The sequence below is a fragment of the Sinocyclocheilus grahami genome, unplaced genomic scaffold (genome assembly GCF_001515645.1).
Source record: "Sinocyclocheilus grahami isolate Dianchi unplaced genomic scaffold, SAMN03320097.WGS_v1.1 scaffold1559.1, whole genome shotgun sequence".
NCBI lineage: Eukaryota > Metazoa > Chordata > Actinopteri > Cypriniformes > Cyprinidae > Sinocyclocheilus > Sinocyclocheilus grahami.
In genome coordinates, this window is record NW_015506738.1 from 113132 (window position 1) to 127456 (window position 14325).

At 37.6% G+C, this 14325-nt stretch overlaps 1 protein-coding gene across 1 annotated transcript in view; it reads left to right on the top strand.

Moving 5' to 3' along the window:
- Nucleotides 1–14325, top strand: part of LOC107571181 (ADAMTS-like protein 3) — a gene marked incomplete at its 3' end in the record, with an annotated part of 172920 nt that overhangs the window by 100536 nt on the left and 58059 nt on the right. The window contains exon 4 of the mRNA XM_016257474.1: nt 11302–11429. Coding sequence (XP_016112960.1) covers nt 11302–11429 — 128 coding nt within the window. The remainder of the gene's footprint in view (nt 1–11301; nt 11430–14325) is intronic.

Sequence of the window (14325 nt, forward strand, 5' to 3'; positions counted from 1 at the left end):
GGCTCCAAATGAATCACTACTGCTCAGACTCGGGCTCCAAATGAATCACTACTGTGCAGAGAATCACTACTGCGCAGACTCTGGCTCCAAGTGAATCACTACTGCGCAGACTCTGGCTTCAAATGAATCACTACTGCACAGAGAATAACTACTGTGCAGACTCTGGCTCCAAATAAATTACTACTGCTCAGACTCGGGCTCCAAATGAATCACTACTGCTCAGACTCGGGCTCCAAATGAATCACTATTGCGCAGACTCTGGCTCCAAGTGAATCACTACTGCGCAGACTCTGGCTCCAAGTGAATCACTACTGCGCAGACTCTGGCTCCAAGTGAATCACTACTGCGCAGACTCTGGCTCCAAGTGAATCACTACTGCGCAGACTCTGGCTCCAAATGAATCACTACTGCACAGAGAATCACTACTGGGCAGACTCTGGCTCCAAATGAATCACTACTGCTCACACTCGGGCTCCAAATTAATCACTACTGCTCAGACTCTGGCTTTAAATGAATCACTATTGCGCAGACTCTGGCTCCAAATGAATCACTGTTGCTCAGACTCGGGCTCCAAATGAATTACTACTGCACAGAGAATCACTACTGGGCAGACTCTGGCTCGAAATGAATCACTACTGCTCAGACTCAAGATCCAAATGAATCGCTACTGCTTAGACTCGGGCTTTAAATTAATCACTTTTGCGCAGACTATGGCTCCAAATGAATCACTACTGCTCAGACTCGGGCTCCAAATGAATCACTATTGTGCATACTCTGTCTCCAAATGAATCACTACTGCTCCGACTCGGGCTCCAAATGAATCACTACTGCTCAGACTTGGGCTCCAAATGAATCACTACTGCTCAGACTCGGGCTCCAAATGAATCACTACTGCTCAGACTCATGCTCCAAATGAATCACTACTGCACAGAGAATCACTACTGCCCAGACTCTGGCTCCAAATGAATTACTGCTGCGCAGACTACGGCTCCAAATGAATCACTACTGCTCAGACTCAGGCTCCAAATTAATCACTACTACTCAGACTCGGCTCCAGATGAATCACTACTGCTCAGACTCTGGCTCCAAATGAATCACTATTGCTCAGACTCGGCTCCAGATGAATCACTACTGCTCAGACTCAGGCTTTAAATTAATCACTATTGCGCAGACTCTGGCTCCAAATGAATCACTACGGCTCAGACTCATGCTCCAAATGAATCACTACGGCTCAGACTCATGCTCCAAATGAATCACTACGGCTCAGACTCATGCTCCAAATGAATCACTACGGCTCAGACTCATGCTCCAAATGAATCACTACGGCTCAGACTCATGCTCCAAATGAATCACTACGGCTCAGACTCATGCTCCAAATGAATCACTACGGCTCAGACTCATGCTCCAAATGAATCACTACGGCTCAGACTCATGCTCCAAATGAATCACTACGGCTCAGACTCATGCTCCAAATGAATCACTACGGCTCAGACTCATGCTCCAAATGAATCACTACTGCTCAGACTCGGGCTTTAAATGAATCACTATTGCGCAGACTCTGGCTCCAAATGAATCACTACTGCACAGAGTATCACTACTGGGCAGACTCTAGATTATCTGGGCATTATCTAGATTAAAGACCCATCTCTTTAACCTGGCTTACACAACACACTAATATGCTTCTAATATTCAAATCCGTTAAAGGATTTTTAGGCTGCATTAACTAGGTCAACCGGAACCGGGAACACTTCTCATAACACCCGATGTACTTGCTACATCACTGGAAGAATGGCATCTACGCTAATATTAGTCTGTTTCTCTCTTATTCCGAGGTCACCGTGGCCACAGATAATCACTACTGCGCAGACTCTGGCTCCAAATGAATCACTACTGCTCAGACTCGGGCTCCAAATTAATCACTACTGCTCAGACTTGGGCTCCAAATAATAATAATAATAATAATTAGTTGCATTTATATAGCACTTTTCTAGGCACTCAAAGCGCTTTACATTGTCAGGGCGTATCTCCTCATCCACCACCAGTGTGCAGCATCCACTTGGATGATGCGACGGCAGCCATAGTGCGCCAGAACGCCCACCACACACCAGCTTATTGGTGGAGAGGAGACAGAGTGATGAAGCCAATTAACAGATATGGGGATTGTTAGGAGGCCATGATGGTCAGAGGCCAATGGGCAAATTTGGCCAGGATGCCGAGGTCACACCTCTACTCTTTTCGAAAGACATCCTTGGATTTTTAATGACCACAGAGAGTCAGGACCTCGGTTTAACGTCTCATCCGAAGGACAGTGCTTGTTGACTGTATAGTGTCCCCGTCACTATACTGGAGCGTTAGGACCCACACAGACCACAGGGTGAGCACCCCCTGCTGGCCTCACTAACACCTCTTCCAGCAGCAACCTAGTTTTCCCAGGAGGTCTCCCATCCAGGTACTGACCAGGCTCAGCCCTGCTTAGCTTCAGTGGGCAACCAGTCTTGGGCTACAGGGTGATATGGCGGCTGGATGAATCACTACTGCTCAGACTCATGCTCCAAATGAATCACTACTGCTCAGACTCGGGCTCCAAATAAATCACTACTGCTCAGACTCGGACTCCTAATGAATCACTACTGCTCAGAATCATGCTCCAAATGAATCACTACTGCACAGAGAATCACTACTGGACAGACTCTGGCTCCAAATGAATCACTACTGCTCAGACTTGGGCTTCAAATGAATCACTGTTGCACAGACTATGGCTCCAAGTGAATCACTACTGCTCAGACTTGGGCTCCAAATGAATCATTACTGCACAGAGAATCACTACTGCGCAGACTCTGGCTCCAAATGAATCACTACTGCTCAGACTCGGGCTCCAAATGAATCACTGATGCGCAGGCTCTGGCTCCAAATGAATCACTACTGCTCAGACTCGGGCTCCAAATGAATCACTACTGCTCAGACTCATGCTCCAAATGAAATTAATCACTGCTCTGCAGACTTGGGCTCCAAATTAATCACTGCTGCGCAGACTCTGGCTCCAAATGAATCACTACTGCACAGACTCAGGCTCAATATGAATCACTACTGCTCAGACTTAGGCTCCAAATGAATCACTACTGTGCAGAGAATACTGCGCAGACTCGGGCTCCAAATGAATTACTACTCGCAGACTCTGGTTTCAATTATTCACTACTGCTCAGACTCGGGCTCCAAATGAATCACTACTGCTCAGACTTGGGCTCCAAATGAACCACTACTGTTTTTTACAGTCTTTGGTATAATCACCTCCCATAACTGTCTCACCAGATTGCATTTCCAAACATCACTGAATGTTAGATGACATTACAGTGTTTGTTATTGCATTTTGTCTGCAATTTATTTTATTAAAAAAAAGAGCCACAGGCGTCCCCAGTTGCAGAAACTTTCATCTTTATTATTGATACTTTGCACCAGGAAGTGATGATTTTATTCTCTTGAACACATGGGATGAAAACAGTGGTTTATTCACAGATGTTTTTGCGATTATTTTAATTATGCACACAAGTTAAATGAGTAAATTTTGATGAAAACAAAGCCAGTGTTGGTTCAGTTCAGTTCACTAACTATGTAAAGTGCTGACGACAATATTATTAGTTTAGTTTGTATTCTTAGTTTTCGAATAGCTATGCCAGTGTTTCCCGCACCCTGGGGTGCCGTCTGTCGAGAGCAGGGGTGCCGTGTAAAAAAATATCTTTAAATATTTTTAAATTGCTAAAATGTTCAAAAAAGCATCTATTATATAATATCCATTTCTGATGTCGCCAATAATTAGAGATGCACTGAAATTTCGGCTGCCGAAAAGTAGTTTTTGGGAAACACTGAGCTATGCATTCAAATTAAAAATAGAATATTGATAAAGCTCATAATAAAATATGTAATAACTTCTTAAATTTAAATTATTATGGTAGTTAGAGTCAAAAATAAGATTGATGTTTTTATGCTGAAATTTGATAATGAAGAAGACCAGGCCACCAAAACTAAAAACAAAATAAAGTTTTCCTGTTATCATGCCATTGTTAACTGAGTGATCACCCAAAACTTATTATAACAGGCTAAACTTCATGTGTTCATTCAGGGACAGTCTAGTGTTACAGGTAGTATTTAAAATGGTTTTTAGGCACATTTCAAAACCCTGGATGTCTTATTGTCTGTGCTGCACACTTGATGCCTTTCAGCAAAAATTACAATTTTGAATCCAAAATATGTGGGTGGAGGGAGCTTTAGATTTGATTTACATTTGATTAATGATTCAGATTTAATTTGATTTAATGCTATGTAATGGTATTTTCCTAATGTTACATTTACTGCCAAAAATTTTCTGTTAATTTTGAGAGATCATTCATTCATTTTGTTAACATTTTATTGCATTTACATTCATTAAAATATAATCTATTGTAATATTTTCGCTCTTGTTCAAAATATACTTTCAGCTCACTCAGTTCCTAGTGTTGACAAATCAAGAGAGACATGGGAATATGAAATGTATGTCCTTTTTTCTGAACAATGCTGTGTCACTGTATTTGAGTTACCTTGCTGTTTGGCTACTGCGCTCTCACTAGAACTTGGATCAAAGCAATTATTTGAATCAAGTTTAGCTTTAGACTCAACTGGATTATATACTAACCGTATTACACAACATTAAAGCTGTATAGTTATAATCCAGGAGTACTAGAGAAATTTTGGCTTGGAAGAAAGTACATGCAGTAAAGCTAAAAATGTTGGCAAGACCTTAGAAGTACAGTGGCCAAAATATTGGACACTCCATTTCCAGTGGACTCAGAGCGTTGTCTCTTAGGAAATTGCACTGATTTTAATCTCAGACACAACCACAAAATAAAATATACAAACTTTGCTTTCACTGTTGCTAGGAAATGCATTGCACTGACCTAGAAGTTGAATTCCCAACTCGATCACAAAATGCATCATCCCTCTGCAAAAATACACTGGGCTAAGACAACAGAATGATGAATTTAGGTTGATTTTAATTGAATTTTGAATCTAATAGATTTTTCATTGCATTTTCCTTTAGTATAGTTTGTTTTAATTCAATTACCAAAAAGCTTTCTTTCTTTCTTTCTTTCTTTCTTTTTCTTAGATTATTAAAAAAGTGAAATGCATTGGGTTAAGAAAACAGAATAATAAATAGAGAATAATTTAAATTGAATTTTTGAATTGAATTCATTTGAATTGAAGTTGAATTGAAGAAACTGTGCATCTTTTTAAATGGTCATCTAATGTTTATATTTTAGTTTATTTTAGATTTATTTCAATTAACGGAAACCTTTTTCCCCTTTTTTAAATAATTTAAATAAAGCATGAAATGCGTTGAGTTAAGTAAACAGAATGATGAATTTAGAATGATTTGAAACATTTTTAAAAACATTTATTTGATTGATTTCTTGCTTTTTCCTTTAGTAACATTTATAGGTCATTGTTGAGATACCTGTATTTATAAATTTTTTTTGTATTTCAAAATGAACTTGATTTACTAAAAATAATGTTTATATATATATATATTATATACATTTATATATTTATTATTTCAGTTTTAGTTTGAACCATTTTAGTACTGCAACTTATTGCAGTTATTTGCCAAGACAACAATTCTAATTGTAAGGTTTTACAGTACATCTAAAATGTATAGTCTATTTCAGCTTTATTTTAATTAACATTTTGTATTATATTTTATATAAAAAAAATAATAATAATACAAAAAGTAAAATGAAAGAAACCAGAATGATAACTTGAGGATGATTTAAATTTAATTTTCAGTTTTAATTGTATCTTTTCTTGCTTTCTTCCTTTTATTTATAGGTCATTGTTGAGATATCCATATTTGAAAATAGGAAAATGTGTGTAATTTGTTTTTAGTTTTAGCCATTTTAGAACATAATTGATAATTAGAAATGTTGCTAACTGAAATAGGTTGACGTTTTTCATCTGTATAAACAGAAAACATTTTTAATTATTAAAAAAATGCATTGGCTTAACCGACCAAAACCCCCATGATGCTGGGATGTTATGAGTGGTTAGCAGGGTGTTGCTATGTGGCTGCTAAGCTGTTCAGAAGGGCTTAAGTGTTGCTAGGGTTGTTCTGGATGGTTTCCAAGTCCCACCCTTCTGATATCCTGGTTTCTAGATATGGCTCGGGTTCATCCTTCATTGTAAATTTGTCATCATTCACGTCTGTAGCAAAAACAGTGCTGAACAAGTTATGCAGCAAAGTTTACCATTTCAGGTTAGGGAATTTAACAAAATTCCTCTCTACTCTAAATTGTAAACTTGATGCATGAGAAATAGATGCCTTATCAATCACCATTATTATTTTTTAAGGACTGATTTAGTGTATGTTGAGGCCCAGTCAGGCTCTATGTACTTTCGCTCAAAATGCTAAATTGTCATAATGATGGGGAAACACAAACTAAACATTCAGATTCTGTTTATTTAGCAATTTTCACTTCATTAAAACAATACAGAACAATACATAAACAACTCTCACACAACTAAATGATTGCAGGCAGGTGTTGGACACAAGACATAATATGGAGAAATTCCCACACGCTGCCATAGCTTTCAGTAAATCCAGCATTTACTGAAATGTTTTGGCCTCGCAACCTTCGTTACGCAAATTTCTTTCACTTCATTAAAACAAACACGAGAAACATGAATGAGGTTCATTTAAATCTGTTGAATGTACAGTTTCTAGTTGAATTAAATAATGACAGGCTATGTTTGGCATTGAGGGTGTGTATGCATCCGAATTCAAAGAGTGAATATTAAGTCAATATGAAATCATAATGTAAGCAAAGTCGATGTGACTGTGTGCTAGATCAGAAATCTGTGTGTAACCGGAGAGAGGTTTGGTTTTCCTCTGCTGAGCTGCATTAGCCAGTGTTGTGGAATGACACCTCTGTCCACCGGAGAGCTCAGTCTTGAGATGCTGTGGAGACCTTGAACAGCACGTCTGTGTGCGGCTGCCAGCGCAGTCTGCCATCTTCTGCTCTTATTTTCTCAGATTTTCGCTGGGATCTCTGCTGTGTCGTTTATTGGGCACTCCTGAGCCTATTAAACAACACCAGAGAACCCACAGAATATTGTGGGTTTTCTGAGTCACACGTTTGTTGCGTGGTCTCTCTGTCTTTTTTTGTGTACACCCACACACACCCACAGACACACATAATGTACTTAATCTGAAATAGTAAAGTAAAAATAAAAGTTAAAAAAATCAATCAATATATATAAAATGTATTTTCAAAGTTATTTTTGTTTCTAATTAATCATTTTATCAATGTGAACCTTATTGTTATTATTATATAAAAGGTTTAAATTAAACCTTTTAATACCTTATACATTTACATTTAGTCATTTTATTACATTAACTTATTGACTTTGCGAAGGCAACATTTTTCAAGTTTAAAGGTGACATATTATGCCCCTTTTTACAATATGTAATATAAGTCTCTGGTGTCCCCAGAATGTGTCTGTGAAGTTTCAGCTCAAAATACTCCACAGATCATTTATTATATAATTTTGAAAATGCCTATTTTGAGTAGAAGCAGAAACAAGCTGATTTTCGTGCCTGTCTCTTTAAATGCAAATGAGCTGCTGCTCCCCGCCCCCTTTTCCAGAATAGAGCTGCGCCTTTACAGCTCGTATCTGCTAAAAAAAATCTGTTATGGTTCTGATTATCATGTTTATCGCGCTGAAATCATGCCTTTTAAACCATATGAGTTTAAACTTCAGATATAAGGTTTTCTGAGAGCACACATCTGAAGCACACGGACAGAAAGCGGCTGTCACAGCATGTGAGTACTAATCTAAGTTCTCATTCACATACAAGTTTATGTTAAAAACACACGAGTTACAAAAACAGTCGGTTATGTCTGTGAAGGCAAACAGCTGGGAAATAGATTGCATTAGAACTAATACTCTGTTGTCGGTTGCCAAATCAAAATGACGGTGCCGTGGGTGGAAGTTTACAGATTAAGGGGCGGTAATATTATAATGAGATCCCTTTGCCACGTCACCAAGGGAGCGAAATCAGACGCGTTCGTTTTCTCAGACGCTTGCAGAAAAAGTCTTCCCAAAACAAAGTGACTGGGTTAATCTTTTTCACGTTTCCTTGGTTGGTAGATGCACCAGGGACCTGATTATAGCACTTAAAACCTGGAAAAGTCAGATTTTCATGATATGTCACCTTTAAGTTGCTTATATAATATTTATATTTTATTTGATCTTTATTCCAATTATTGTAAACATATTTAAATTATATACCATATACACACACACACACATATATATATATATATATATATATATATATAAAACAATAATTACAATTTTTTATATATTATATATAGTTGTTGTGCTCTATTAAATAAAATGTAATTTAATTTAATGGAAGTACATTTAAAGGTGTTACTCACTGAACTATAGCACAAAATGAAATATTTCTATTGCTATGTAATGTCTGTTGAGTACCATTGTTTATACACAGGTCTTGACAACCATGGCTAATGAAACCCAAACTAAGCTAACCTCTAGCTAGCATTAGCCAATAGAGTCCTCAGCTTCAGCATAGACACCAGATGAGTGTGGATTTCTCCTCCAAAGCATTGATGTGAGCTCTTCAGGTCCCATTTTCAGGTCAGGGATTTGTAATAAGAGGAGACAGGAGTAAACCGGCTGCTTTTGTACCTGGTGAGCCTGGCGAGAAACCATAAAGAAGTCAGGAAGTCTTATAGAGGAAGAACCTGCGCTAGTAACTTTTAAAACAATAGGGATTTGAAATCTAATCTGAGGGCAATTTACAGCATCTCTCTTGACTGGAAAGTTTAGTCCTCAGGGAAATGGATCACCGTTAGATCATTGTAAAAGCTGACATCCCATCAGGACTGTGAGGCTAGCTAGTCAAATCCCACCGCTGCTAGTCTGTTTTCATTGGCGACTACTGATGGGCTGTTTAACTAGGACTGCGGTCCAGCATGTGAAATTAAGAAAGCCTCTACACACACATTCATGGTAATAGAACTGTACAAGCAGAGATGTTACATTTTCCAAACGAAAATGAGCAAGAATTTGTAGAATGCCGAAAGAAACTGGCCTTTCCCACAGAACAACTGCACATTATCCATCAGAGGAGCCTGGTTAAAATAGAGGTACACTGCTGTTCACAAGTCTGGGGTCAGTAAGATTTATATTTATTTATTTATTTGAAGGAAATTCATACTTTTATGCCACAAGAATGCATTAAATGATCAACAGTGAGAGTAGGCATGGGCCGGTATGAGATTTTGACCGTATGATAACCTTAAGCAAACATATCACGGTTTCACGGTATCACGGTATTGTCGTTACAGCTCTAAAAAAATTTTTTTTTAAATGACTGGGTAAAAAAAAAACTTTTTTGCTCGCTGAACACAATATATTTTCTTCTTGAGCAACATACAGACTTTTCGGAACAGTAGAATTTGATTATTTTTTCTTTGATTTGTTTCCTAAAAAGAAGAAAAATATAGATTTTTATTTTTAAATGACTGGGTAAAAAAAAAACTTTTTTGCTCGCTGAACACAATATATTTTCTTCTTGAGCAACATACAGACTTTTCGGAACAGTAGAATTTGATTATTTTTTCTTTGATTTGTTTCCTAAAAAGAAGAAAAATATAGACTGACATCTTTATTTAACCTAAATCTGTAATTACAGTTATTTAATTTTAGTTATATAATTCATATACATATCATTTATATCATTTAGTTATATAATTTCATATACATAATTTGATTTAATAATAACCCAATTTGAAGCAAAATCAGAATGTTCTGTTCTGACTAGCTTTGTGAAATTATACTACATGCCTGAACGAAGCAAACAGCAGAAGCTCTGAATGAGATGCAGATTCACTCTCTGACAGCAGGAGGCGCTCCTGGAACACCAGATACAGTGTTTCATTGGTTACCACCGTAAACAAAGCAAAAATATTAAGCAGCACAACTGTTTTTAACATTGATAACAATAATGAATATTTCTTGTGCGCCAAATTAGCATATTAGAATTATTTCTGAAGGATCATGAAAATTCAGCTTTGCATCACAGGAATAAATTACATTTAAAAGTCGTTTTAAATTGTTTTAATATTTTACAATATATTTTTTAATTAATACATTTTTTACTGTACTTTTTTTGGTGAGCATAAGAGATTTAAAGAAACAGATTGGGACAGACAGACAGACAGACAGATAGATAGATAGATAGATAGATAGATAGATAGATATATAGATAGATAGATAGATAGATAGATAGATAGATAGATAGATATAATTTAGTTTTCGATTATCTTCACACCATTTTTTGTACACAACAGAAGTTTAGGCTCCAAAAACAACCAGAAAACACCATTAAAACCATAAAAGTAGTTAACATAATTTGTGCACTACATTGAAAGAAACCCACATGATAGCTTTGCGTGATGGACAGTCAGAAATTTGAAGAAAACTAGTTGTTAATCCCTGAAAGTCTTGCCCTCCACTTCAGCACTTGAGTCTCTTCCAGAGACTCTAAATTAAACGCCACCATGCTTACGAACCAATAAAATTAATTATGTCAATCTTGACATGTCATTTTTAAATCTTATGTGAAATTAGATTTCTGAATAGAGTTGTTCACAAGTCTCTCATGTCTTATTGCTTAATTACAGTCCTGGTTGCTCTTGGGATAAGACACATGGGAGGTTGTGTTCGGTAAATGTGAGCTTCAATTGATTTGACACCAAATAAAAAGGTGGTCAGAGTTAGACGTGAGTATATTTAGCTCTTTAAATTGTATCAACACACAGGATAGTTTGAGTGGGTAAAGAAATCAAGCAGAAGTATTCCAGAGCACTGGGAGCCCGGCTAATGTTCAAGGTCAGTGTGTAGCCGGTGTCCAAGAGGGATTTACTGGTGGGAAGAGAGAAGCAGCTCAATGGACGACCAAACTCAAGTTCTTCCAAACTTGTATGAGTTTCTTTCTTTGATTGAACACAAAAGAAGATATTTTGAAGAATGTTGTTAACCAAACAGCTGACGATAGCCACTGAAAATATGTTTTTTCTTGTCAACAGATCAGCAAATGCCTGGTCATTCAGATTCATACATCTAACATCAGAAATCGACTGCAATGAAGAATGGATTCTGCATTTTAAACTGGGATTCGAGAAAATGTTTAAAATAAGAAAAGTATTACACTTCAGAAAATGTTGATGTTTTTGTGTCTTGCAGTCCTCAAGAACGACCCGCTCGGATGAGGAGAGGGACACCGGTTGGGACGCCTGGGGCGCATGGAGTGACTGTTCTCGCACCTGTGGAGGCGGAGCCTCGTATTCTCTACGCAGGTGTCTCAACGGAGGGTGAGCGAATGCACATACATGTGTTCATATCTTCATGACATCTCAAACACAAACCCTTCCTTTAAAGCCACTGTATTTAATCTTGAAATATCAGTTTCAAAATTATTCTGATGGCACACTGACTTCTAATAAGGCGAGGGCATATGCAAGAGAGTATGTAAGTTTGATGAGCATGTACGAAATTCTGTGAAGATGGCAGATTGCTTTATGACAGCAACATATGTCTACAGTATTACACTGTAATTAAGTGATATATTTACGACAGTGATTTCCAACCACTTAAAGGGGTCATAGGATGCCCATTTTCCACAAGTTGATATGATTCTTTAGGGTCTTAATGAAAATTCTGTAACATAGTTTGGTTAAAATTTCTCAATGGTAGTGTAAAAAAACACCTTTTTTACCCTGTCAAAAACAGCTCTTTTCAGATCAAGCCGTTTTTGTAGCATTTTCCTTTAAATGTTAATGAGCTATGCTGACCCCGCCCCTATCTTCCGAGCTGCTCTCAGAGAGACTGTTTACTTCAGCCGCATTCATCGTGAAACTTGCTAATTAGCACATTATTAGGAAAGGCGATTTGCAAAGATTCATTACAAAACATTATACTCACTTCTTCTGTAGATGAGGCTGGATCATGAATGATTCGCGCGAACATAGACGCATTTATGTAGATCGGGGGCGCATTCCCTTCAGAAACAACGCAATCCACTGCGAATTCAGCGGCTCAGATGTCGGGAGTAAATGAGGACTGCTATGTTCATTATTACATCCAACAACAGAACACCTCAATCGCTTAGGAAGGAGTCATTCTTGTCTACATCTGCTTCAGCGGTGGTACAATGGCGGACTGATGACAGCTCACTCAGGGCAGATCTAAGGTAAGACACCAGTCCAGTCTGTGCTGAAACGCTACTGTCAATCAAACTATCGTGGGAGGGGCCTGTCTGTGTGACTTCACACAGACAGGCATCTGAGATCGGCTCGATTTGAGAAAGGGGAAAATATTTAACCAGATCCACACTGGGTGGATTTTTATCATTATAGGGTGGTTGTGTACACACACTGCCAACACACATTTCAGTTCAAACTACTTGTAAAAGTGCATGTAGCATCCTATGACCCCTTTAACTGTAGGGGGCTCTAAAGTCACATAAATACACAAAACTACATCCACCTGCTTTCATTACCACGGGAAGTAGGGGTGCTGAGGGTGCTACAGCACACCCTGGAGTGTAGCCCACGAAAAAATGGGGGTGCTGGGGGTGCAGTGTTAAAAATAAATGAATGAACAATATGTAATAAAAAATAAATAAAGCAGCAACTAATCTGGCATTCTCACATCTGTAGCGCTTATTTTGATCTTTTTTCCTATTCTTGAAACAAAATTAATGCTTAAGGTTGATTCAATATTACTCTTAATGAAAAAAACACACACACACAACATCAACAATGCTACAATGACAAAGTCGCTTATATTAAACAAAACTTTTATGAACAGATAAGAACAAATAAGATCAGTGGCATAGCATCTATGCAGGGTATGCAGGTGCATATGGTCCCAGGCAGTTTGGGGGCAACGAGGGAACGAATGGGCCCTGCATGGGCCCGGCCCTTGTCCAACAGCTTTATGAGAATTCTCGGCCCGAGTCCGACTGGATCGTGTGTCTCTTTTCTCGCTCTCTCTTCCCCATTACACAGCTATTAAAATAGTTCAGTTTTGGTTTTTAATGGCAAAGTGGTCATATTTCTTTTTGTTTCTTTATTAAGTTAATTTAGAAATATGTTTGGAACATTTTATTTTTGTTAAATTCAAGTTTTTGTTTTTTAAAGGAACGACCAAGTCAAGTCAAGTCACCTTTATTTATATAGCGTTTTAACAATACAGATTGTGTCAAAGCAACTGAACAGCATTAATTAGGAAAATAGTGTGTCAATAATGCAAAATGACAATAGTAAACACTCATTTTTCAGTTAAAGACAGTTCATAAAATAGCAGAGGACCTAGGACAGATCCTTGTGGCACTCCATATTTTACTGGTGATAATTGAGATGACTCCCCATTTAAATGAACAAGGTGGTAGCGATCGGACAGGTAGGATCTAAACCATCTTAAAGCCTGCCCTTGAATACCTGTATAGACCAAGTGGCAGTGGCAGACAGTGAGTTGAGCGTTATGTTTGATCAATTTAGCCTTCTCAAACCAACACGACAACACTTCATGCATTTCACAGTATTAATTTAAACATTTAACCTAGATAAATGAGCGCTGTTAGGCGCATATCCAATCGTTTGTGCGGAGAGTGGAAGCTAAAGCTTGCTCTGCTGGAGATAGAGTGTGCTATCTCCAGCCAGCGTGATCACTTGCAGTTTATTTTTAATAACAGTGGAAACTTAAAAATATGCCGACATTTTTGCTCATAAAGGTAAGAGTATACATCATTCGGAACTGCAAAGGGTCTACTTGTATTTGTGTGCAATCACAATATCAACAAAACCTTGTGGTTTTGTAAAATAAGGAAAACAAACAGGCGCTTTCTGTCGTCTTGGTCTTGAGCAGGAGCGCTTCACCGACATGATAAATATATCTATTGAATGCTTTAAAATACTATTTTAAAATGAAATAATTCAAATCGAAAACAAAAACTCTTTCATTATGTAATCCGTAAAGATGCATTTCTCTCTAAAGGCATGTCCAATGAGGATGGCCAGTCAGGTTTGTCAAATTAATTTTTGCAACATTGACTCAGAAAACATTAGTTTATTAACAAATAATTAGAATATCCCCTCACTATTTTATTACTTTTTTTGTTTGTTTTTTTATTTTATTATTATTTATTTTTTGTTTTGTTTAGTTTTTTGGGCTGATGTGCCAAAATTGTGTTTGCATTCAGTAGCC